The sequence below is a fragment of the Chinchilla lanigera genome, unplaced genomic scaffold (genome assembly GCF_000276665.1).
Source record: "Chinchilla lanigera isolate Chin_1 unplaced genomic scaffold, ChiLan1.0 scaffold00012, whole genome shotgun sequence".
Lineage (NCBI taxonomy): Eukaryota > Metazoa > Chordata > Mammalia > Rodentia > Chinchillidae > Chinchilla > Chinchilla lanigera.
Window position 1 is genome coordinate 24,264,726 of NW_004955413.1, and position 26,280 is coordinate 24,291,005.

The 26,280-nt window shown below is 57.7% G+C and overlaps 1 protein-coding gene across 1 annotated transcript; it reads left to right on the forward strand.

Moving 5' to 3' along the window:
- Micall1 (MICAL-like 1) lies at positions 1-25,853 on the forward strand (the record flags this gene model as incomplete). Its single annotated transcript, XM_005379232.2, is given in 16 exon segments — positions 1-218; positions 4,907-4,955; positions 5,239-5,380; positions 10,452-10,540; positions 11,473-11,615; positions 13,129-13,559; positions 14,435-14,492; positions 15,231-15,619; positions 17,153-17,550; positions 20,469-20,603; positions 21,093-21,219; positions 21,338-21,428; positions 21,559-21,632; positions 23,211-23,325; positions 23,538-23,584; positions 24,588-25,853. Coding segments are annotated over 16 exon segments (2,556 nt in total). The 3' UTR covers positions 24,710-25,853.
- Between the last annotated feature and the right edge of the window lie 427 nt (positions 25,854-26,280).

The following is a 26,280-nucleotide window of genomic DNA, read 5'->3' on the forward strand; positions in this document are numbered from 1 at the left end:
CTCGGCCGCAGCCGGAAACCGGTCCCGCGCGGAGACCGGGACCCGGACCGCGAGCAGAGCCGGAAACCCGCCATGGCCGGGCCGCGGGGCGCGCTGCTGGCCTGGTGCCGCCGCCAGTGCGAGGGCTACGGCGGCGTGGAGATCCGCGACCTGAGCAGCTCCTTCCGGGACGGCCTGGCCTTCTGCGCCATCCTGCACCGGCACCGGCCAGACCTGCTGTAAGTGCCGGGCGCTGGGCGAGCCGGGTGCGCGGGGCGGGCGGGGCTGGGCACCGCCGCTCCCCTCAGTGACGCGGTGGCGGGCGCCGCCCCCTGGGGGGACACGACCCAGCCGACAGCCCCGAACGCCGATCGGGTGCCCGAGACCCCTGACCTGTTCCCCGAGACCCCCGATGGGGCAGGCCCCCCTCCCCCACCAAGCCGTCCGGGCCCCGCCCTGAGGGACGCTGAACCCAGCGCGCCGGCCGAAGGGCTCTGATTTGCTAGGGATGCTGAGCCCCTGACTCCCTGACCTCAGAAGGAACACTGAACCCTCTTTGGGGAACCCGGGCCTCTCCCATTTAAACTTCTCTCTAGCGGGCATGCGGAGCCCTCCTTCTCTTGGGACTCGGGACACACTCTTCTGTAGGGGATCAGATGTGCCACCCCAGAGGAGACTTCTTTGGCAGATTTGAGCAGATCTGAGAAACTGCAGTCCCTGCAGCCCTTTTGTAGAAGAAATTAACATCTATAAGGAAAATCTACCTGAGCAGTCTCTGTGCCCAGTACCAGAACCCTCTGCAGGACCTGCCGGCCCTTATTGGCTTCTTCTCCCACGCCCAAGTCCCTGTGCTCTCTGTAGCTCAGGATACTGTATAAGCTTCCATTACCTGGCTCCTCTTCAAGTCCCAGAATCTGTGAGAGACTCATGCTGATGTGTATAATTAAATTCAGTTTTTCTTCTGTTCAGACCTTTTATGTCAACCTGATTTAGAGCCCAGCCAGAATCTAGAAAGGTAGAGGGAAGGCCTCCTGGCCATCCCCGTAAACCATTGAGTGCTGATCCCTCTGAGGCTCCAGGCTGTGAGAACAGTGAACCCTCCTTCTGTCTCCAGGGCATTAGCTCGGTTCCTGGCACAGAGGAGCCCCTAGATTAACGGTTGCTAGATGGCTAGAGGTACACCGAGCTCCCGAACAGCTCCGCACTGGGGATGGGACCTGCCTCCCCTTTGGACTTGCAAGGGGCAGGAGGAAGAGTCAGGAGGGATGCATTGGAAGGACTCAGGGGGTCTGACTGACAGCCACCAACTGGCCTCCAAGCTTGAAGTGACCCCTTTCTGCCTGGAGCTGTCCAGTGAGGTTCTGGTGGGACAATACAGTCTGTTCCCCAGTGCGGGTGACATGAGGCTTCTTTCTCAGCTCTCTGCTGTGAGAGCTGGAACTCCTTCCTTCCTTCCTCCCATTCATGAAGGAGTGAGAAAGTGTATCCGGTGCCCACCATTTATTTGGCTTTGGCGCTTGTCTGCAAATTGGGGGTGGAAGTCCTGGTCCTCCCTCTGGGTTCGCTCGGCCTGGCAGGGCCTGGAGTCCTGTGTGTTTCAGCTCCAGACCTGCTTCCCATGGAGGGCAGCACCTGGCAGGGCCCGGAGAGGATGGTGCACTGGTGCACAGATCTGGTTTACTCTGGCCCTGTGGCATATGGCTGCAGTGGTGGGCTGGGCTCAGGAGCAGGGGCTGATGATAGAGGAGAAGGATGCCTGGGCTGGACCCTGTGTTGAACCAGATGCTGGGGGCCTTTTGTTTCGGCTGCAGGGAGGAGGCAGGGGGCAGGGGACAGACATAGAGTGAGAAGGGACTTGGATGCCAAGCTAGCCTGTTCGGTGGATCCAAGCCTTTTGACTGAAATGAAGGTGTGAGACCTCGGGTGAATCATTGGTTTCCTCAGGACATCTGTAAGGTGGGAGTGATATAATGAGACCTACCTCACAGGATTGTGAGGATTGAATGAGGTAATAAACATGCAATTAACATTAGTTCTTCTAAGTACAGTAGTGCTATTAGGCTGGCGGGGAGGATGACAGTGTCTTGGTACTTTCATTTATTCAATAAGTATTTATAGGGCCAGGGATGTAGCTCAGCGGCATAGTGCTTGCCTGGCAAGTGCAAGGCCCTGAATTCGATTCCCAGTACCAAAAAAAAAAGGTATTTATAGTTACTGCTCTGTGCTGGGCATCATACATGGTGCCAACCACCAAAACCTGAGGGCCCCCTCCCCCTCTCCCGCATTGTGGGGGAAACAGGTGAATAAACAGTGGCAAAAATTCCATCTACTCTTATCAGTGTCCCCACTGAGACCTCCCGGGGAGAGCGCAGGCTTGGAGGAGACGAGAAGCCAGGTGACAGGCCAGGGTCAGGCCAGCTGTGGGCCCCACGGGAGCAGAGGCCTAAGGCCTGGGTTTGTGCAGGGCCACCACCCTGGGCTGGTGACACAGGGCAGCAGGAGTCAGGAGCTGGGCTCGGCTGGGCTGCCGAGGGCCTCTGGCTGGCTCTGGAAGGCGGATGGGGGCTGGGGATCATGTGAGCTTTGGCAGGGCACGATGTGCCCGGAGAAGTGTGAAAGGGAGGGCGGTTCCCCTCCCAAGATGGGACCCGAAGTCAAGTCCAGACCTTCCTTTGCCATGGAGGCCAGTGACTGGGTGGGAGGGAGACTGAGGCCCAGGCCCCACAAGGCCCAGGTCTCCAGGCATAGGGAAGACCTCAGCTATGGGTAGGGGTGGATGTGCATGAGAGTTAGGGATGCCATCTGGGGTAAAGTGGTCCAGGGCTAGTGTGGACCCAGCCTCTGCCAGGGAGAGCGTTCTGGGCTGCTCTGGGCTCTTCCCCCTGGTCCAGACATTTGTAAGCGCCTTTGAGACCAGGGACCATGTGGATTTCATTTTTGTTCCTTCATCTCCCCTAGAGACACATGGAACTTTCCAGGCCTCTGAAAACTTTCAGAAAAGATCTGTGGTGCCAAAACCCAAATGTGAATGAGGGACAAAGATGAGGTGGGAGAAGAAGCTGGAGGAAAAACTGGAGTGTCCTGTGGGTTCTTACAGTTTTCAGCATTTATTCATTCAGCAAACATTCATGTTATTGAATACCAGGAGCTGTGTATGTGTTGCAAGGACAGGATGGATAGAGTGTGATCCTGGCCTTCCAGGAGCTCTGCTGGGGAGGCTGAAATAAATGGCAGAGACAAATCCCTTGGCCTGTCCTCGGTGTCACACCCAGAGGCTGAGCTTGCTGAATGTCCACTCTTGGGCAGTCGTGTGCCATACCAGGGGTGTCTGTGAGGCAGCCGGGGGTCCTGGCCACAGTTGGCAGAAGGGGCCGGAGCTCACATGTGACCCCCTCTCCCCCAACCCACACAGCCCTGCTGGGGGTGGCAGTGTGTGTGGGGGGGTCCACTTGGATTTCCTGCTCTTGCCTGGGGAACTGTGGGGGGCATCGGAAGGACCCCCGCTTTACCAAGCTCAGACTCCACAGGTCTGGCAGCCGCGGCTGGTGCTTTCCTTGGCTCACAGATGAGAAGATGGGGCTGAGAGGGCTGCTGACCTGCGCAGGGTCACACAGCCCCGCCTGGAAGAGATGCAGGCCTCACAGGCCGCAGTTTGCAGCCATAGAAGGAAGGGGAGGCCGCCGGCAGGCGCAGGAGGGCTGAGCTGCCTCCATGGGGCCTGCAGTGGGAGGGGCGGGGAGGCGGGGGATAAATAAAGCCAGCAAGGCGGCCAGCTGTCCCATGCTTTGGTCTGGGCAGATCCTGCCGCCTCTCACCTGTCCCAGCCTAGAAACTGGGAACCCCCTCATGGCTCCCTCATGGGAGGCTGTCCCCAAACAGTCCCCTGGGGTGGCCTAGTGAGGCGGAGCAGCCATCTAGCACAAATGGCTCTGTACCTTTTCCACTCCGGTTCAGACTTGCTTTTCTGTTCCTGGCCTTGTGAAGAAAAGCATTCGTCCTGTGCCTGCCGAGTTCACACTCAGCAAGTGTGTGTGGCTTGTGTGTCTGTGACATGCGACTGAAGAGACACCAGCACAGATTCTGAGGGCTGGGTGGCCTCAGTGTCCTCATCTGTAGAATGAGATACATAACCCCTAAGTACAGCTGCCCTGGAAGTCGGCCAGAGCAGTGAGGAGCTGGGCACGGTGCTGCGTGTGGGGAGGCAGCGTCCTCGATGCCCACTGGCACCAGCGTCTGGCCTGGCTCAGTCTCGACTTCATCACTGACGCAGGAGATAGCTTCCTGGGGAAGGGTCTGGACTCAGGAAGGGCAGGGATCGGAGACTTGAAAGTGCAGCCTTGGGCCCGCCCCTTCCCAGTGACTTCCCAGCCTCTGCTGGGATGCTTGTGGGGACCCTGAGCTCACCTCTGCTCCCTCCTGGCAGTGCTAGCTCTATGAGTAAGGGCTGTTGCCTCAGTTTCCCTCAAATCCACAGCCCTCCTCCCTGAGCCTGGCTAGCGGAGGCTAACATCGGCTGAGATGGGTCCCTTCTCCCTGCTTCTTTTTTTCTTTTTGAGATATGATCTTACTATACAGTGCGGGCTAGCCGGGTGTGGTAGCACACGCCTGTAATCCCAGCACTCAGGAGGCTGAGGAGGATCATTGCGAGTTTGAGACCAGCCTGGGAGACAAAGTGAGCTCAGGCCTGCCTAAGCTGCATATTAAGACCCTGTCTCAAAAAGAGAGAAAACAAACAAACAAACAGTGCGGGCTGGCCTTGGACTCACCTAGCCCAGGCTGGCTTGGAACTCACGGCGTTCCCCTGGCCTCAGCCTCCCAAGTGCTGGGATTATAGGCGTGCGCCACCATGGCCAGCATCACCACTCCTTTCCCGTCCTGCCCCATGGCCTCATCTCTTGACCCACCCTCCTCTCTTTGCCTCTCGCAGAGATTTTGATTCCCTTTCCAAGGACAATGTCTTCGAGAATAACCGTCTGGTGAGTCTGGGGCCCACTGTGGGTGCGTGTTTGGGGGAGGACGGGGGTCTTATGCAGGTCCTAGAGAAGGGCTTTGCTGTCCCTGCCCATCCCTGCTCCCTAGGTGCCTTGCCTGGAAGGTCTTGGGGTGTTGGAGGGGGCTTGGGTGGTAGTGAAGCTGAGGGGACCCAGTCACCCTGTCCTGCTGCAGTAGTGCACGCTCTGCCTACTGACGCTGCATCCCCGTGTCCTTCTTTCTCTGCTCTGGCCACGCCCACCACCACCCCGAACCTCCCCCCACCAGGCCTTTGAAGTGGCTGAAAAGGAGCTGGGAATCCCCGCCCTCCTGGATCCCAATGACATGGTCTCCATGAGTGTCCCCGACTGCCTCAGCATCATGACCTATGTGTCCCAGTACTACCACCACTTCACCAGCCCCAGCCAAGGTGAGAGGGGCCCCCGCCCTGCAGGGGGCTGGTCCTGGGGTGCTCCTCACTTGTTCTCTGCGTGGCACATAGGCAGTGGGGGTGTCGGCCCATCACTCATTCAGTTAATCATAAAGTCATTCATTCAAGTTTTTCCTGAGTAAAACAGCACTGGGTCGGGCCCTGGGGACGCAGCTGGGAATGGGCTCGATGTTTAGTCTTGTGGGGGAAATAGAGGACAAACCCAGGATCCAGAACGTAAACACAGTAATGTCAGGGGACTGAAGCCGGTGCGCTCATCTGCCCTGGGAGTTCACCTCCACCCACCCTCACTTCCGGTCTGCAGTGCAGTCGCTTTTCTGGGTTCTTCCTCCACTAGGGTGGGTTTCTGTCCTGTGGGGCCCTTGGGGAGCGTCTTCCACAGAAGTGAGCTCCAGACAGGCTGGGGAGCTGGGGCAGAAACCTCTCCTGGCCCAGCTGGCCCTCCCCTTCGCAGGGCGGAAGTGGGCCCAGCAGGGGAAGCAGGGGCTCAGGAACACACAGCAGAGAGCTGGACGGCTGGGCTGGGAATCCGGGAGTCTGATTCCTTCCTGCTGGGGTCACTGCTGCCCATGGGTCCTGCCTGGCTCCAGTCTCTGCTCCCCAGCTGGGCAATCCCAGTCCATCTCTTAAGGCAAAAGTAAAAAAGTATTCTTTTGTTACTAAAAGTGAAACTTATTCACTACAGAAAATTTAGAACACAGAAGAGGCCGAAATATTAAAAAAAATCTACCATGCCCACCCCAAGGCAACCCTGGGGGTTCATGTTATAACTGAACAAACAGCATCATGTCTGTTATAGCAGGAATCAGAGTGAAAGTACAGGCAGGCCTGTGTGTCCTCAGGCCCTACCTCTGCACAGGCACCAGCTCTGGGCTGAAGCTATGTGAGGGGCTGGTGGGGTGCTTGCCCAGTTAGAGCTGGGTTTGATTCCCAGCACAGTAATAATAAAAACAATAGTAATAGTAACACGTGTATATTTGAATACCTCTTTTTTTTTTTTTTTCCTGTATCAGGAATCGAACTCACTACCTTGCACTTGCCAGGCAGGCGCTGAGCCGCTGAGCTAAATCCCCAGCCCCCACATGTGTATATTTGAATCTATACTGAAAGTGCACAGATTTTGTTGGTCACTATTTCCTAAAAATTGTAGCAATACAACTATTTACCTGACCTTCACATGGCATTAGGTGTTGTGAGTTACCTCGAGGTGATTTGCGTATAAAAGGGGATGTATGGAGGTTAAATGCAAGTCTGCCTTTCCGGAGGGCTTCAGCATCCCAGGCCTGTGCGCCTGCCCATATCAAGGACAGAAGCATTCTAGACCCCCTGCAGCCCTTAGAGGCAGTCTAGCTACCGTGGAGGTTAAAGCATAAATTCAAAATTTCCTTTCTGCCCTTTACTGTCTAAGTAACTGTGAGCCAGTTACTTGACCTTCCTGCCTCAGGTTCCCCTTTTCAGTGGGAATAAGAATGGGTCCATTTCCCAGAGTGGATGGGAACGGCAGTTGAGGCGAAGTGTGAAATCACTTCTGGCCCTTACTTAGGACCCAAGATAAGTGTTCTTTTTTTTTTTTCTTTTTTAAGATGAGTGTTCTTATTGCCCCAACTTAGAGTAGCTCAGCGTCGTGGTTGTTCTGGTTGACAGTACTGCAAAGTGATCCACATGCTTAGAAACTGGATTACTGGTTTGGATCTTTTTCTGGCCTGGGAAACAGCTCAGTGTAGTGTACTTACTGCTTTGCTAACGTGTGATGTTCAGTAGGGTAAGTATAATAAATGAATTTTTTTTTTTAAGATGGTGAGATCTCATTATGTAGTTCAGGCTGGCCTTGAACTTGTGGTGATCCACCTGTTTCAGCCTCCTGAGTGCTGGGGTTTATGGGCATGTGCTGCCATGTCTGGCTATGATGGGTTTTTCAGGATGAAAGCTGAATGTTAAGTTGAGGAGCCGTGTGTGCCCCTTTATTCCGCTGATCCCAGTTAGCCTGCGGAATGCTCAGGGTCCATTAATTGACTGTGACCTGAACTGCAGTTCAATCTTCGATCCTGGACAAACCCAAACCCATCTTAGCCTTTCCTGAGGGGCCCCCTTCCTGTAGGGTGGGACAGGTAGGGGGGGGCCTGCATCTGGGTGGAGTATCCCTTGCCCCGTGGGGGATATCCGAGAAAGGCACTCTTTGTACCTTTCAAACCTCCCACTCTGCACCTAAACACAAACCATTTCTATCCCATCTGCCGCTCACACAAAGGAAACTGTGATGTGTTCCAGCCCCGGGGGCAGAGCTGGCTCTTCATGCCCCCAGATGGTCCTGAGCTGTACTTTCTGGGCGAGGAGTAGAGGGATTTCGTGGTTTCCGCCAGGCTTGGCTTTCCCCGACTCGGTAGCCCTGGCTCCTGCCCGGCTGAGATACTAGTGCTGTGCTGAGGGTTGAGCTTGCTCCGGCCCGTGGGTGCCAGTGACCCCAGGCACGTCAGGTGGTGCGTGCCTCGAAGGAGCTGCAGTCACACAGCGGAGCCAGGGCTTGAGAGAAGGAAGGCTGGTGGCTGTGGGAATCGAACAGGGCCACCGGCTCACAGGGTGCAGGGCAGAGGTCCTCCGGGTGAGTTCAGCTGCTCGGTGTGGCTTCTCAGAGCCTCTCCCCGGGTGGCTGGAGCCACTCTCTGCCTCAGCCGCGTTGAATGTCTTGTGCGTCTTTGATTTTTTTTTTTTTTTTTTTTGAGACAAGGTCTCACTATGTAGTTTAGGCTGACCTTGAACTCACTATGTAGCCCAGGCTGGCCTTCAACTGCTGATGATCCTCCTGCCCCAGCCTCCTGTGTGCTGGGGTTCCAGGTGTGTGTCACCACTCCTGGCTCTTGTGCTAAGCCTCTCTTCTTGTTCTTCTTCCCGTCCCAGTCCCCTTCCTGCTTCCTGGTGGATTCTTTCCTTCTTATGCCCTTATCTTCATGCAAGTGGTGGCTCTGACTTTCTGCGTGCTCCTGCAGCCCCGCCCTGGGAAACAGGCATAATATGTATTTTTTAGTGCGGGGGGATTGAACTCAGGACCTTGTGCATGCTAAGCTGGTGTTCTGCCACTGAGCTGCATCTACAGCCCCATAAAGTCTTCCTCTTTCATCCTCCTTCCTCTCCAGACCACCTCTGCGTTGTTCAGAGCTCTGTAGCCCAGCACCTGGCACTGGCTCATGTCCTTTGCAAATATTTATGAGCCCTGCTGTGTGCCAGGCAAGCGCTGATCGCTGGGGGCGCTGCTGAGACGGACACAGAGCTCATGTTGTAGCTCATGTTGGGGAGGTGGGAGAGCGAGCAGATCATTAAGTAGAATTATTTTAGATGAGTCCGGTGAAGCAATGAAGCAAGGTAATGGGGTAAGAAGCAATGTGTGTGTGTGTGTGCGTGCGCGCTCACATGTGAGTGCATGTGCACATGTGTGCTGGGGTGGGCATGGTGGTGCACACCTGTAATCCCAGGTACTTAGGAGTGAGGTAGGAGGGCTGGAGTGAGTTTGAGGCCAGCCTGGGCTACACTGTGAGTTTAAAGCCAGACTGAGCTACATAGCAAGACTCTGTCTCAATCCCCTCCTCCCCGCTGCCAAAAAAAAAATCTAGGAAGAAATCAGGCCAAGGGCAGGAGCTAAGGACAGATGGCGGTGCAGAGGAAGGAGGTCTTGTAGGGACCTGCCGAGGTCCAGAGCTTTTCATCATGACTCATTGGAAGGAATACATTTCCCATCAAACTCCAAGTTCACACACATGTATATAACTGAAACAAGTTTTAGGAAATGGTTCTTCCCCTTACCACATGTGATGTGCTCGATAGTTGCAGATGTTTTTGTTCTGCAACTGAGAGAGTGAGACCCTATCTCAGAAAACAAAACAAAAAGGCTAGAAGGCTGGGGGTCTAGCTCAGTGCGAAGGCCCTGGGTTCAATCCCCAGTATCCCCCCACCAAAGAAAATAGGATGAAACAAATTTTATTTCTTCTTCCTTTTTTTTTTTTTCTTCAGGTACTGGGAATCAAACTCACGACCTTGCACTTGCCAGGCAGGCGCTGTGCCACTGAGCTAATCCCCAGCCCCGGATGAAACAAATTTTAAACATCTTTTTTTTTTTGGCAATACTGGGGATTGAACTCAAGGCCTTTGCCTGAGCTACATCTCTAGCCCCTTTATTTCGAGAGCCCAGGCTGGACCTGAATGTGCAATCTTCCTGCCTCAGCCTCCCAGAGCCCTGGGATTATAGGCATGTGCTAGCATGCCAGGCTTGTTTTGTTTTTTTTTTTTCAGTGTGCTGGTTACAGCCAGACATGGTAGCACATGCCTATAGTCCCAGCCCTTATTTCTTTTTCTTTTTCTTTTTTAAATTTTTTTAAATTTTGAGACAGAGTCTCACTAAGTTACTCAATTACCCAGGCTGTGCTCCAACATGCTTTTCTCCTGCCTCAGCCCTTCAGGGTCTGAGACTAGTTTACATTACTACACAGTGCCCCTTATTTTGGTGTATACCTCTCTGGATTTGGGGTTTTATTTTGACTTGGGTACAGAGAGGGGCGTGGTGACTATGTGCTGGGCAGGGAGGAGCTGGCCTTAGGGGAGCCCTGGGTGTGGTGGGTGTGGGCGGGTGTGAGGGGCTGCGGCAGGGCTCCAGGCTGCACCTGGTTACTGGGGTTAGGCTGGGCAGCTCCTCGTCCACCCAGGGCACGGGTCCGTCTTCCCGAGGCTTCAGGCCAGCACCGTATGCCTTTTCTTTTCCTTCCCTGCGGCTTGCTTCCCCAGTGGGAAGGAAGCTGCTCGTCCTGCCACATACTGGGAGTTCTGTGACTGTCCCCATGCGGTGCTGCTCATGGTGGCCCTGCACAGTGGGAAATACAGTCCCCGAGGCTCAGTGAGGTTAAGTGGCCTGTCCTCAGGACATGGCTTGGAGATGAAAGTGTCCCAGTCCGCATGATGGGAGCCTGCCCTTGCCCACTGACCTGGGCTCCAACTCGGGTCTGTGACAGCCGGGGCCTCCCGGATGCTGGGTCTCCACGGTCTCAGGTGCCTTCCATCTGTACAGGTGGCGTCTCACCGTCCAGGAAGGACCTGGCCACCTCACCCCCACCATCGGCAGTGCCCTCCCCCGCTGAACCAGGAGATGACACTCAGGTAGGCTGGTGTCCCGGGGAGAGAGGGTGGCTTTGGGGACAGTGACATTGCAGTGACCATCATGAGCAAATTAGCCCTGGTGGCATTTAGGGGGTGTTCTCTATCCTTGCTCGACTAGCTTTGAGAACTGGGTCTCCCAGACCAGGGCAGGGAGCATGGGGCAGGATCCTGCCCCTTCTTCGGGCCCCACAGTGACCTTGCCATCATGGGATAGTCAGGAGCTACACACGGAATAGAGCAGATGTCCCCTGACAGCTATTGAGTCAGAGATCCAAGCCCCGAATGGTTCCATTGAGTGACAACTCGGGGAGGGCAGTGTCATGGGTCCTGGTGGCAGAGGAGGAAGCTCAGACGCAGTGAGGTTTGGTCATTTTTCCCAGGCCACTCAGCAGGGAAGTGGGGCCACTCTGCCAGTCACCTTTTCCAAGGACACTAGCCTTTCACGTGCTCCAGAGACAGCCAGGCCCAAGATGCCGGGACCCAGGGAGGCCATATGGGACCAAGACGGGCAGGGGGTAGACGTGCAGAGACATGGTCCAGGTCACAGTGCCAGCAGTAGAGACACCGGGATTCAACTAGAGGGTCACAGCCCTCATGGAGGGCTACCCCAGAGCGGCCACGCAGAGAGACCGCACCAGAAGCTGCCTTTCCAGGGGACAGGGACCCTCAGAAACCAGAAGTCATGATTTTTGTGTTTCCATCCCAGTTCGGTCACCTGGAACAAGTCTGTCCCCTTTGTGGCCATTGACGTCCTCATCTGGGAGATGGTGACGGTCTCCAGGCTTCTGCCCCTCATAGGGCTCTGATCCTTGTATGTGGCCACCGGGAAGCTTGGGGCACACCTGAGGGTCAGTGGCCATGATGGAGATGACAGGAAGGGCAGGAAAGTGCTCTGGAACCACATGGCTGGTGACTGTCCCTGTTCTCTGCAGAGCAAGGAGCTGTCCTCAGGTAGCCTGTCGGAGCAGGGCACCCAGCGGGCCCCTAGCAGCATCTGTGCAGCCTGCCAGCAACATGTGCACCTGGTGCAGCGGTACCTGGCCGAGGGCAGGCTGTACCACCGCCACTGCTTCCGGTGAGTCACGAGGTACCAGGGCAGGGCCCCAGCTCAAGCACCCACAGGGTGCCAGACCCTGGCAAGGCTCATCCCCGTGTACTGAGGAGCAGAGTGGAGCTCAGCTGGGGACAGAGACCTGCCTAGTCACGTAATTAGTGAGAATTTCATTACTGACACAGGGTCAGTACATGCATTGTTGAAGGCAGTACGTGCATTACAGCCTGAACTACATAGTGAGACCCTCTTACCCCCCCCCCAAAAAAATCACAGTAACTTGATTGAAGTGTGGCTTCCTGAGTGAAGCCAGGTTTAAAGAAAGCAGAATGTAACAGGCAAGGAAAATGTAAAAAATAGACAATCTGCAGTTTAGAGTGTGTGTGCATGTGTGTTGCTGGGTATGGCACCGAGGGTCCTGCATTTGCTTGGCAAGTGCTTTACCCTGAACTATATCCCCAGCCCCAAAATATTTTATATTACAAAGAAGAAACCTGAAAAAAAAAATGAATATAATGAAAGGAAGCCAAAAGTTGACTTCCTGTGCATGTCTAATCTGGCTTAGTGCGTGTGTGAGCGAGAATGGGTGTGGAACCCTGATACAGAGTTGTCATGGGGGAATAGGTTACAGGGCCACAGTCACATCTGGCCAGCGGGGCAGTGTTATAGAAACTTCTTATACTGACTCTTAGTAAAACAAAAAAGTGACTAAGTGTTGAGTACCTGAAATGAAACTTGTGTCAGTAGATGAACAACAGAAAGAAAGGTTTTATAAAACAACCTTTGGCCAGGCATTGATGGCGCATGCCTGTAATCCCAGCACATGGGAGGCTAAAGCAGGAGGCTTGCAAGTTTCAGGGCAGCCTGGGCTACATAGAATGTTCCATGCCAGCTTGGGCCGCATAGTGAGACCCTGTCTTAAAAAAAAAAAAAAAAAAGTTTGGGGCTGGGGCTGTAACTCAGCAGCAGAGGAGCCTGCCTGGCAAACGCAAGGTCCTGAGTTCAATTCCTGGTACCAAAAAAAAAAGTTTGTCCTTGCTGTGTGATTCACTGTGATATATTGTATCTTATTCTGTTTAATTAAATGCATTTGAAAATAAGCAAACAAAAAACCCCGCAAATGTACCTGGGGTGGATTGTAGCTCAGTGGTAGAGTGTTTGCCTAGCATGTTTGAGACCCTGGGTTCAAACCCCAGCATTGCCAAAAAAAACAAAAACTAATCTGGTTGGCTGAAAGGCACCAAACTGATTTCTGGAGCCACTAGCGTGGCACCCCACCCTGCTGGATGGACCTCTGGGGCTGCTTTTGTGTTTCCTCTTATAGTACAGACTCAAGGCCTGTTTCACAATTTCTGGTGCAGATTTCACGCGATTTCATTGTTCCAGTGTTTCTGACAGTTACCACCATTTGCATGTGCTGGGAAATCCTGGTTCTGATCCTCTGGCGGTTGGGAGCACTTGGGGAAGGGCAGCCTTGGCCTCTGGTGGACAGGAACCAGTGTCCAGCAGCTAGGCAAACCCCCGCCCCATTTCACAGGTGTCGGCAGTGCTCCAGCACCCTGCTTCCTGGGGCCTACAAGAGCGGCCCAGAGACGGGAACCTTTGTGTGTGCCGAACGCTGTACCAGGCTGGGCCCAGGGGGACAGGCAGGAACTAGGCCTGGGCCTCCCTCACAGCCAAAGCCACAGCAACTTGCAGAAGAACCCAGGGATGGCGAGGAAGGCGGCTCCACCCCCAGTGTGGCTACAGGACGACCGGCCATCCCCGAGGCCCGGCCACATGTCCCCACCAAGCCCCCGCTTCCGGGAAAACCCCAGGAACTGAGCAGCCCCGTCTCTGGCCGGCCCACGCCTGCCCCCAGGAAGGCCTCTGACAGCATGGCACCAACGCCCCCCACGCCGCGGCCCCGGTCCAGCCTGCAGCAGGACAGCACAGCAGACCAGGGTGGCAGCGGTGGCCTTGTGAACGGTGAGTGAAGGTGCCACGAGGTGGGTGTGTGTGGTTGAAGTGTCCACGTGCATCTGGGAGTGTTGGGGCTTGGGGCGTGTCTCTGAGGTCATTAATTCCTGCCACAGATAGTCACCTTGGGCCTCTCTGAGCCAGGCTTTGTGCTTTGAAGCTGATACAGCTCAAACCAGGCAGACGCAAGTCCTCCAGGCTGCCCCATTCAGTGGGTGTGAATGTCGGGTGTTTGTGTGCTTCTGTGTTTGTTTTGTGTTTCGGGCTGTGTAGTAGTGAATGTGCCTCTGTGTGTGCCTGTGTGTCCTGAGTGTCTTGGGGACTCTGGACACATTGGTGTCACCCCAGTCCCTGCGCATATTCCACGTGACCTCCCTCACCTTGAGGCAGGTGTGTCCTTGTCAATGTCTGGCTGGGGAGAGAGCTCAGAGGCTTTAGGGAGGACGGGGTTCAGGGTACCCTGAGCTACTCTGAAATGCAGTGCAGGCCCCAGCCAGCTCCCTGGGTCCCTTCCTGGGAGGCAGGGCTTCCAGGAGAGGGTGGCACCTCGGCTAAACAGAGACCATTTCCTGCCTGCACTGGGGAAGTGTCTGAGAGGACCCAGGTTCTTTTTTGTCAAGTGAATTACAAGTGGGGGTCTCTGGAGGCTCGGCCACCTGGTCACCTGCTCTTGGTACTGTTCTTCTGGTCACCTTCAGTGCTTATCTAATCTCCCTGTGGGCTGGGCAGGGGAGGTGCCAGGTGCTGGGGAGGTTGCTGTGGTCACCCCGGGTCCATGACCTGTGGGTAGGCAAGGGCACTGCTTGGGGAGGCAGCCACTCTGCCTTGCTCATGTGCCGCTGTGCTACCGATGAAGGCCTGGCTCACTGTCCTTTCCAATCTAGGAAGACTCCAGGAGCCCCCTGTCCCCAAGCCCAGAGGGACACCCAAGCTGTCAGAGAGGTATGTTGTTGCCTGAGAGGTTCTTCTGCTTTGGTGGCCTTGGTGGTGAGAATGCGGGTCCTTAGGGCCTGGGTGGGGACAGGGCTTCCGGTGGGTGTCCAGGGTCAGGCTTAGGGGGACACTCATTTCTGGGTGAGGATGGAGAATGGTACCCATGGTCCCTTACCTGTAGCTCCCTCTGAGAGTCCAACTGCCACTGCCTGGCCTAGTCCTCAGGAGGAGACACCGCCCGCAGAATCACCTAATCTCGCAGCCTCGCCTCCCCCATAACATGGGAGACCCGGGACGGCGTGGGAAAGCCTGGCGGTGGTGCCAGGCCTTTGAGAGCTGTGCTTTGGGTGGCCAGGCTGTCCTAGCAGTTGGAGTGCTTGTGCACCGTGACACCCAGGTGCTGGGTGTGGAACTCACTGAGTGCCTACAGCAGCCCTGTGAAGCGTTACTGTCCCCATTTAGCGGATGAGGGGCCCGGTGCACAGGGAGGCCGGGTGGCTTTGTTCGAGTGTCACATGCAGCCCCTTGTTGGACTTTTCCTGGGCTGCGTGATTGAGGGTCCACCCCATGTGGGCCTCGGGGTGCCCAGTGGGGATGTCACTGGAATGATCCATCGTAGTGTTGGGTCCAGATGGCCCTTGGGCTGGGGGAAAAGAGAAGAGCAGCTTCTCATCACCCACGTGCAGACGGATTCCCAACATCCTGAGAGCGGGAGGCTGACCCCTCGCCCGGCTCATGCTTTTGCAGGACGCCACCCTCCAGAAAGGAGCCCCCGTGGATAGCACTGGTGCAGGCAGAGCCCAAGAAGAAGCCAGCCCCGCTGCCCCCCAGCAGCCCCAGGCCACCCAGCCGGGCCGGCAGGCAGGTGGAGAATGGTGGCTTGGAGGAGGCTCCCCAGCACAGCCCGGCAGCCGGGGCCAGCTGCGAGCCCAAGCCCTACAACCCCTTTGAGGATGAGGAGGAGGAGGCGGAGGAGCCATCTCCAGCAGCACCCAGCCCGGCCCCTAGTGCTGCCCAGGCGCCGCCCCCAGAGTCCACCCCCAAGTCCCTGCACCCCTGGTACGGCATCACGCCCACCAGCAGCCCCAAGACGAAGAAGCGCCCTGCTCCCCGTGTGCCCAGCGCGTCCCCGCTTGGTGAGTGCCTGCCCAGTGCTGTGCTGACCTGGGACAGATGGGCCAGGGTGGGTGCTGTGCCCAGGAGCCGCTCCAGGCCAGGTGCCCTTGGGTGCAGGGTTCACTGCCCCTGCCACTCACCTCAGGGCAGACCCTACAGGTGTTTTTTGTTTTTTTTGCTTGTTTTTTTCCTGTACTGGGAATTGAACTTACGACCTTGCACTTGCCAGGCCTCTCCTACAGGTGTTATTACTGTGATTTGCATAAGGCCTCCCAGTGCTGAAGCAGTGGGGGTAGATTTGAACCCTGGCAGTCTGGGCCCAGGGTCCCTCCTTTTAACCCTCCCTGCTGTGCTAATTAAACATGGGTTTGGGAAATGGGTTGGGCCTGGTGGCTCATGCGTGTAATTCCAACACTTGGGAGGCTGAGGCTGGAGGATCCCTGTGAGTTCAAGGCCAACCTGGGCTACATAGTGAGTTCAAAGCCAACTTGAGCTATGTAGCGAGACCCTGTCTTTAAAAACAACAACAACAGCAACAACAACAACAACAACAAAAACATGGGTGTGGGGGAAAGAAAAAAGGGCTGGGGGTATAGCTCAGTGGCATGATGCCTGCCTGGCAAGTGTGAGGCCCTGAGTTGGATTCCCAGTACCAAAAATCAAAACAAAACAAAACAAAAACCTCATGGGTGTGGGGAGTGTGGGGCACAGCCCAGCTTTGGGCTTCTGGGAGGCCCATGGTAAGGCTCAGCTCCCCCACTGCCTCACTGGGTCACTGTCACTTGAATTGCTGAACAACCTGGGCTCTCACCTGGCAGTGTCCCCGTCTGTGAACAGGGGGTGCCCAGGACTTCCTCCCTCCTTGGGGCACGCTGTACTTTCTGGCTGTCCCCGTCTCCCAGTCTTTGTACCCGCTTGGTCACCTTCCACCACAGCTGGAGCCTGACTACCTCCGAGAGCCTAGCGGGCCCTCAGCATGTTAGAGACGAGCGTGCAGGTGCTTGGGTGGCTTGATTCTGGGACCCCTTGGTGGGCAGACATGGGAAGAGCAGAGGGCATGTGCTCCAGAGGTGGGCACCATTCTGTTCAAGCCCCGGCGTGGCTGGGCGAGTGCCCTGTCCTCGCTGAGTTGTTGGGCCTCACCTGGGAAGCCTGGGTGGCTTGGTCCCTGTCCTGGGCAGGAGGGTGAAGTGGTCATTGGCAGTGCCTGGCCCTGGCAGCACTGCTATCCCTCCTATTGGAGGCGGGGAGGCCGGCTTGGCCTCTATGGCCTTCCCATCTGTCCTGCCCTGCCCTGGACCTTGCTTGCCCTCTAGTGGGCTCGAGCCTGGGATGGCTGGGTGGGGGCGGGCATGGGCAGCAAAGGCAGCAGCTCTGCTGGGTGAGGGTGAAGGCCATCTGTGTGCCAGGAGCTGCCATGCCAGAGCACAAAGGCAGCGTGGGTTCTGGCGACCTGACACTGTGACGTGGCTCCTGGGCCACCTGTGCACCTGGGGAGCGGAGCGTGCCCCAGCTGGAAGCCTGACCACCCCCTTGCTTGCTTGGCCCTACAGTTCTCCACGCCTCCCGCCTCTCGCACTCGGAGCCCCCCTCGGCCACGCCGTCGCCGGCCCTTAGCATAGAAAGCCTTGCGTCCGAGAGCTGCAGCCAGACAGCAGCTGGGGAGCTTCTGGAGCCGCCAGCTGTGCCCAAGAGCTCCTCAGAGCCTGCTGTCCACGCCCCTGGCACCCCTGGGAACTCGGCCAGCCTCTCTGCCCACTCCTCCCTATCCTCGTCTGGGGAGCTGGTGCAGCCCAGCACGGAGCGGGTGCCTCAGACCAGGACGACAGGCAGCTCGGGCTCCCAGCCGGCCAAGCCCTGCAGCGGCGCCGCCCCCACACCTCTCCTGTTGGTTGGTGACAAGAGCCCTGCGCCGTCCCCTGGAAGCTCGTCCCCACAGCTGCAGGTAAAGGTGAGTGCCCTTTCCCCTCGCCGAAGGCTGCGTTCTCACTAAGGGGTGTGGGGCAAGAGTGGCCAGGGCTGTCTGTCTGTGCTGACTTCCCCTTTCTTGTGGTGCCGGGGACTGAACCACTGAGCGGCATCCCCAGCCCTTTGTTCATTTTTCATTTTGAGACAAGAGTCTCATCACGTTGCCCAAGATATACTCAAACTTTTGATCCTCTTGCCTCAGCCTCCCAGAGTTCTGGGATCACAGTGTGCCACCATGCCTAGCTGGCCCCTGACTTCCTCATAGCTTTGGCGGTGTCCCGCTCACCACCCTGTGCAGTGGGCCACAAGCACAAATCCATGTCGTACTTCTGTGCATCTGCCAGACTTCCTCCATCCTTTCAGCTGCCCATCCACTTGGCCATCAGTAGACTGTGCGCTCAGGAATCATTTCCCAGTCTAGGCGCAGGCACTGACCCTGTTTTGCTGTCCACCCTTCTGTCCCCTCTGGCTCTGTTGACGCTGGGCCCTAGGCGTGGTGGCGTGGAGGCCCTGTCCTCACCCTCTGAAGCTCACCGGCACAGGTGTGTGTCCAAAAGGCAGCTCAGTGGAGCAGCAGGGAGGGCAGCTTCCTTCACCCTGACCCTGACCCCTCCTGGAGAGGGGGTGCCGGCCCTCACTGAGCACTGCTATGAGCCTGGGCTCGGGCAGTCACACGGGAGGTGGGGGCCCCCTGTCCTTGAGGGTCATGGCTCCCTTTGTGCAGAGTTTGCCGTGCGCAGGGTCAGCCCCAGCAGGCTGAGGGGCTGACGACACTCCCTGCTAAGCACTCTGTTGGGTGTGCCCCATGGTGGCCTTCCCAGGCCTGATCGATGGGCTCTGTCTTCTCAAAGGGGTGAAGCGGGTGTGAGGAGGGTCTGGCTGTGCCCCTTCCCAGGCATCAGGCTTTTCAGAGGCTCTGTGGGCTGAGGGCACACTTGTGTCTCAGCCCTATATCCTGGAAGAAGCCCATGTGGTAGAACAGGTCTGTGGTCCCAGCTACTGAGGAGGCTGAGGCAGGAGGATTGCCAGTTCAAGGCCAGCCTGGGTCAATTAGGGGGACCCTGTCTCAAAATAAAACATAAAGATTTGGGGGTGTTCAGTGGTAGCCTAGCGTGCATGGGGCCTTGAGCTGTCCCACTAGTCCCACAAAAAAATTAAAAGAAGAAAAGGAATCTGGCGTCTCCTGAGTCCGAACGTTGCTCTGGACACCTGGTTGGCCTCTTTCGGCCACAGTGCCCATCCTGTAGGCCTCTTGGGGCCCCAGGCTTCTCCAGTGCCCAGCACAGGGATGGGACCCTCAGGTGGAGCAGCTGTAGTCTCAGCCTGACCCTTGCCAGTCCAGCCCTACCATGTGCCTTTCAGACCTTATTTGATGTTCCCTGGCCTGGGCCACAGCCTCTCTGCACTAATTGCCGCTCTGCTTCCTGCTGTGTGACCTTGAAAAGGCCCTGCCCTTCTCTGGGCCTCAAGCTGTCTTGCTAAGGAGGGGCTGGGCAGTGCCAGTTGTCCAGATGGCTCCAAGGAGCCCTGAGCCCTTTGGTGGCAGGAGGGGGCAGCAGGGAGGGAGCAGCTTAGGGTCCCCTGCCCTATGCACCTGCTTTTAAGCACTTGCTTCCTGCCTGTGGCTGGAGGGAGAGGGCTTGAGGATGGCCTGTGTGCGTGAAAGGCTGACGAGCCTGAGGGGCTCAGAAGTTTTGGGCTGTTGGCCCCTGCTGGGCCCCTCCGGTGTGTAGATAGAGCAAGGGCGGAACCCCCAGTGGTCTTCCGGGGACCCTGGGCTGGGAGAGAGTTTCAGAGGCAGTGGGGGCAGGAGACAGGGGTCTTAGGGAGCTGCTGTGGTCCTGACCCAGGCCCCCTGGGTGGGTGCTGCCCAGATGCTGTAGGAGACCCCAGCCGGGCACTCACCCTGCTCCAGATGTCCCAGTGCGGCTGCCAGCCTGGGGCGCTGTCCCTGAGCTGGCCTGGATGATGGTCAGGGCTGCTCTCCTGGGGTGCTTTGGCTGTGTCAGCCTCAGAGAGGGCTGGTGTCTCCCCAGGGGACAAAAAGACACAGGGCCTGGGCTCTGGTGTGTCTGAAATGGGCTGGGCACAGAGCTGGGGTCTTTACCAGGCTGGGAGGAGCTGCCCCGCTCCATCCCTGGCAGAAGGTGGGATTCCAGCTTTCGCACTTCTGGCTGGGTGACCTTGGCTGCGGAGCTTTGCCTGGCTGGGCCTTTGAGTCCCTACCGGGGAAGGGCTGGCTGTGGGGCCTGGATGAGCTCCTGGAGCTATGTCTCACCTTGGATCTCTGGCCTGACCACTGCTCCTGACCACTGGGCTGCTGGCCGAAATGCAGTTCTCATTGACCCCTGGGAAGTACTTAGCACCTCTGAACTTGCTCAGCTGTAGAATGGGAATTACAGACCCGCGTTGCAGACTGGTTGTGAGCTGTACCCTCAGTTTCTTTTTGAGGGGTGGCAGTGCTGGGATCCCTCCCCCTGCAGCTTGGGGCTCTTTCAACAGCATTTGGAATCCATAGTGCAGCACCTGCCTGGGGGTCTAGGTCAGGGCCAGGGAGGCCACCTAAGGGTCCTGCCTCATGCTCCCTAATTGTGGGTAAGGGTGGGATTGGTCCCCCACCCCTATGCCAGGCAACTGCTGTGCCACTGAGGTGCACCCCAGCCCTGGTTGTGAGATTTACACAGCACCTTGTCCTGTAACTGCCCCCCTCCAGAGGTCTGGAAATGCAAACGTTGGTTGAACTGAGTGCCTCGGACGGAACTAGCGGAGAGTCTGTTCCTGCCTGAGCCCTCCTCGCCTCAGCATCTCTCTTGCCTGTAGGGACCTGGTCTGCTTTGCATATCCCACAGGGTCAGGCTGTCCTCTTCTGAGACTCAACCTCTGTCTTGTCCCTGTCTTTAGTCTTCCTGCAAGGAGAATCCTTTTAACCGGAAGCCATCGCCTGCCGCGTCTCCAGCTGCAAAGAAGGCCACCAAGGGACCCAAGCCAGTGAGGCCACCTGCCCCAGGACATGGCTTTCCGCTCATCAAACGCAAGGTGTCAGCAGGGAGCCCCCAGAGACCCGGCCGGCCTGGGCCTGGCACCCTCCTCTCTGCAGTGCTCAGCTGGGTGTCAGGGCTGTTGTCCTCTGGTGTTCCAGAGGGGCCCTTGAGTGGCCTGCCTGGAAGGCTGGACTTGCGGCCAGGGGGTTTGGAGCAGGCCACACAAGTGTTCAGGTTCAAGTGCTCGTGTGAGGGGCTGCTCCTTAGAGTGGGTCCCTCCCATTCCCGTGGGGAAATCCTTTTGCAGTGGCCGAGAAGGGAGGAGTTTCTCCAAGGGGAAGGAGTTGTGTCTCAGAAGCATGGAGGGGTGGTGGTGGTCCTTACCCTGACCCGTGGCCACGCCCATGCTGGACGTGGGATAGAGCCTGGTTTCTGGAGCTCGCATGGCGTGTGCTGCCAGAAAGAAGGGGCACAGCTCCTGGCAGAGGCGGGCAGAAGTGGGTGGGAGGTCATTGTCCTTCAGTGACCAGGGTCCCATGGGCAGGTCCAGGCGGACCAGTACGTCCCCGAGGAGGACATCTATGGAGAGATGGATGCCATCGAGCGCCAGCTGGATGCGCTGGAACACCGCGGGGTCCTGCTGGAAGGGAAGCTGCGAGGAGGGGCCCATGGTGCGGAGTTGCCCGAGGGTCTGGTGGGAGGGGCTGGGGTGCTGGTAGCCCCTCTTCCTGGGGTTATAGAGCCGGGAGGTGCTGCCAGCCTCGGCCTGAGTGGGTGTCTGGCTTGCAGAGGGCCGCGAGGACGACATGCTGGTGGACTGGTTCAAGCTCATCCACGAGAAGCACCTGCTGGTGCGGCGCGAGTCCGAGCTCATCTACATGTGAGTCCTGCCTGTCCCGCTTGCACCGGTGCGGGACCCATAGCGCTCAGAACTGGACGCAGGGCACCACTCCGCGGGTCACTGGGCTCTGGGCAGAATGGCTCATCGCCGCCTTGTTCCAATCCCCCAGCTTCAAGCAGCAGAACCTGGAGCAGCGTCAGGCTGACGTTGAGTACGAGCTCCGGTGCCTTCTCAACAAGCCGGGTGAGTGCCTGCCCCGGCCTGGGGCTGTGAGGAGCGGAGCTGCATCTTCCTCTCTGGGCTGGAGAAGGGGCAGGGAGGGGCTTTGGTCCTCTAGGATGGCAGCGATTATAGCCGGTGACAGATAGCTAGAGCCAGGCGGGGTACCACGTGGACGGGGTGGTGGCATGGATGTGTGATCACACAGTGGTCACACATTGCTGTGTGACCTTGGGTGGTTTGTTTGCCTTTCTGGGCCTCACTGGCTTCATATGTGGCTGTGGCATGAAGTGAACCAGAGGCAGGGATGGCAGGAGTAGAACATCAAGCTGAGTTAGGCGTGGTGGCGCGTGCTTGTAATCCCAGCACTCGGGAGGCTGAGGCAGGAGGATTGCCTCAAATTCAAGGCCATCCTGGGGTACATAGTGAGTTCAAGGCCAGCCTGAACTACATAGTGAGCTTCTGTTTCAAATTAAAAATGAAAAACAAAAAACCCTCAAAACAATAAAATAAAAGAACGTTGGAGCCGGGAGCCAAGGCTTCTGACTCCTTTCCCGTGGCTCAGACATGGTGCCAGCTCTAGGCGTGGGCCACCGTCACCATCTCACAGATGAGGAGCAGAGACTGGAGCAGCTGGGGGCGCGTCCTTTGGTGCTGGAGCGAGCCTGTCCATGTACCCACAGCCCCTCCTGCCTCTGGGACTGTGGTCCTGTCTCCCCGTTGATGGGGAAGCTTAGGCGGCTGGACTGTCCCCAGGGAAGCCACAGAATGTCCGTGGCCTCCATTGCCAGCTGTGAGTCTCCAGGAACCTGGGGCAAGGCTGCCACTCGGGTGCCACAGTGACACCCCGTGGCCAGAGTGGATACAGCAGTCTGCTTCCCAGGCAGCCCGGCCCTGGGCTTCCTGCTTCTCCAGCCACGCTTGTCGTCCTGTCCCAGAAGTTGCTTTTGGACAGCGCTTCCCCAAGCCTCAGTTTCCCCATCTGTAGACTGAGGACATAACCCAGCCAGCCTCCAGATTTGAGAAGTGGCAGGGCAGGACCTGAACTTGGGTGGTGGGTCTGAAGCCCACTCTCTGCCCCAGGACTGGGCGGGGCACTGTTTCCTGCTTTGGGCGAGTTGAGGAGAGTCAGGGATGGGCGGCGGCAGATGTCGGGAAGGGAATGCTGAGTGGGGGCCCCCAGCCCTGGGAGCCCGCAGTTTGGGGGAGAGAGAGACCGAGGCGCAGGTGGCCCCCGCGGGACAGCTCTGGGCGTCCTTGTCATCTCACTCTAGTCCTGACTCCTGTGGTGCCACGGCCCGTGCACACCGTGCGTGAACGAGCACGGGCTCGAGCTCCAGCTGGAAGCCCTTTAACGAGGCGGCCTCTGTTCGTAGAGTGTGCGTTGCGCTCCCTGCCGGCCCCCTGCAGAGTGATTTTGGTGGGCAGCTTCGTGTCCTTGGTCCCTTCTGTGATGAGCTCCATTCTCCCCGGCCCTCCCCCCGGGCCCCGCCTTCCGGTGTACGCAGCACAGGGCCCTGCCCGCCCACTCAGGTGGCGTCTCCTGTTGTTCTGGGGAGCAAGGGGGTTTTCCTGCCTCTCACACCGGCCTGTCCCCCGCAGAAAAAGACTGGACAGAAGAAGACAGGAGCCGGGAAAAGGAGCTGATGCGGGAGCTCATGACCCTCATCGAGCAGCGCAACGCCATTGTCACCTGCCTGGACGAGGACCGGCAGAGGTGACACCGCTGGAGCAGAGGCTGCCACAGGCTGTGGCTGGGTTCCGGGGGTGGGACAGCTCCCTGGCCGAGCCTGGGACACAGTCGCACACCCGGGGCCAAGCCAGGCCTGTGCTCACTGCCAGTGACCCCAGCCTACCCGGGCCAGCCCCGTGGGGCTCAGAGGCTGCGAGGTTCCTCCTGTGGGCGCTCACTTCCCTTTCCTGTTCCAGGGAGGAAGAGGAAGACAAGATGCTGGAAGCCATGATCAGGAGGAAGGGTGAGTCCCGCCTGGGGGCTGGGGTTCTGCGCTTGAACTCGCGGGCTGGAGGGTGTAGGGCTGGAGCAGGTGTCATGGGAGTTGTGGGGTGTAAAGTCCCAGGCTGCTTGCCTGGGTCAGCAGCCTCAGGCAGGAGGGCCTGGCCTGTCCTTGCAAGGTAGCCATGGATGCCCAGGTGCCCACAGGACTGGTATTCGATGACACTTTCCCAGCATGGGTTTGCTGGCCTTATGGTTGGTTCCTCCTGAGACTGCAGATTGGCTGGGGTGGGTCTGCGGGTCACAGTGGCAGTGGCTGCTTGGGGTCATGTGTGCCTGGAGCAGCTACAGAGCACTGGCTTGACTTGGTTTCCACTAGCAACTCTGGCTTTGTGGGTGTCCCCACTCAGGCTTGAGTCAGATGGCTTGGGTTCCAGTCCCAGCTTGGCACACAGGCTGGGTGACTTTCAGCTCTGCCTGCACCGCCTCACTCCTGTGTCTGCAGAGCGGCGTGCCAGGGCACCCCTCCCCCGTGCATGCTGATTATAGAGACGACCTCTGTAGTGCACTTAGCCCGGGTCTGGCGCCTGCAGAGAGCTCAGCTGGGATCAGCTCACTTCAAAAGCCTGCATTTTCCTTGTTGGTAAAATTGGCGGCTGGTGTAACAGATGACCTCTGAGTTCCTCTGGCTCTGATTGTTGGTGTTTGTGTTAAGACCCGCAGGGCCATGAGCCCCAGTCTAGGTAAATGAACCTTTGAGTGTTAAGTGTGACACATATTGGGGTCACACAGATGCAAGTCTCCCAGTTCTTGCCAGATCACTGGAAGAGGATGGTCCCCACCCTGTAGGGAAAATGGTGACGAGAACATGAAGTGACTTGCCCATGGTTCCCATGGGAGGCAGGTGGCCAGGCCAAGCCCCTATTGTCCACACACCTGCTCAGTGACACAGGTCACTAACCCCCACCTGCCCTGAGAGGAGTCCCCTTCCCCACCTGGTAAAGCACTCCCTTCCTCTGCCGCAGAGTTCCAGAAGGAAGCTGAACCCGAGGGCAAGAAGAAGGGGAAGTTCAAGACCATGAAGATGCTGAAGATGCTGGGAAATAAGCGTGACACCAAGAGCAAGTCCCCCGGGGACAAGAGCTGACAGCGAGGGAAGCCACCGGGACTGCCCCCGCCTGGGTCGCACGGTCAGGGGAGCACCCTCTGCCCTCGGATCAGCCGAGGGCTGAGACAGCTCAAGGGCAGGGAGCCTCTGGGTGACCTCTCCCGTCTCAGGGTCCTCCGGCTGCTCAGGGCACCCTCTTCCCAGCACCCACACAGCTGGGACGCAGCCTGCCCCGCCAGGGTCTGACATACCCAGATGCCTTGAGGGACCCAAAGAGCAGGGGCCAGGGAGGGTGGTGGCTGAGCACGTGCACCTGCTCATCCCGCCCAGCCCAGCCCAGCCCAGCCCCTGGCCTGGCGGGGAAGCTTCTTGGCTGCTCTCCCTGCTGCACACACCAGGCAGGATATTCGGACCCCCAGTGCCCTCTGTAGGCCTCTGGACTGCTCCTCGTGGCTGGCCAGCAGCGGGGCTGCCTGACTGACTTCCTCCTGCCCAGCCGGGACCCTGTCCAGTGCAGGTGCCTTGAATCTCACGTCCCCTGGCTCAGGCGCTCTATTTATGAAGTCTCCAGTTGAGTTTGAGCTGGTCACTGAGTGGTCCGTGCTGTGTCAGATGCGAATGGGCCCAACGGGCAACTCACCTCTGCCTCCCTGAGTTCCTTCCATGGGAAGCCTCACCACACAGGGCCCTGATGGCTGTCCCAGGGCCGGTGGGCACCCCCGCTCGCTGTCCCAGTGCTGAGTCTCCTGCAGAGGGTCTTTGGGGGGCAGCCCTAAGTCAGAGCTCTTGTCCCCATCCTCAGCCTAGGGAGGTGCGCTTCAGGTAGGTGCTAACTCTGGTCCTTTAGTAAGTCTGACCCCTCATTTAGGCGTTCCTCCCCCAGCCATGCCTGGGGGTCGGGCCCATTTCCGTTTGTTGTCATCGCTACTCTGTATTCCGTTGTCTGTTTCCTCCTGACTCCTTCCCACCAGAGGACTGATGGCCACCAACCCACGGGGTGGCTGTGGAAGAGGATGAGCAATGACACAACTTTTGTCCAGGGACTGTGCCCGGTAGCTCTGGGTCAAAGCACTGTTCGATAAGCTCTGTCTGGGCACTGCAGGCCCCTCCCTCAGGCAGCTCGGGGAAGGGGCCGCACTGTGTTAACTTGAGGATGTTCCAACAATAAATGGAGACAACCTGAGTTCTCGGGCCCCAGCCATGCCTCCTGGCCAGGCTGCTCTGCTTCCGTTCCCCAGAGCGGCCTGGGCCAGGGTGGGCTCCAGGTGGCTGTGTCAGTGTCCCACATCGCAAGGGTGGCTGCCGTTACTTACGTCAGTGGTCGCTGCTGGGAATCAGTGTACACCCAGGGGTACTGGATCGGTTCCATTTTTTACGAGACTGGGGATCCAGATTCGCACGTGTGTAACCTGTAAATGTGAACCCCTACTCTGAATTTGTCCTGGGGTTCTCCAGTGTGCTGCCTGGAGACCATCCTTGGGCCCTGAGGTGGAGGCTGTGTCCTGTCATATTGCCGCCCTGGTCCTCAGGTCCTGAGGGGACGTGACACAGTCTTCCTATGGATGTTCCCGAGCCAGCCCTGATCTGGCTACTGCCATGCCCAGCCATGT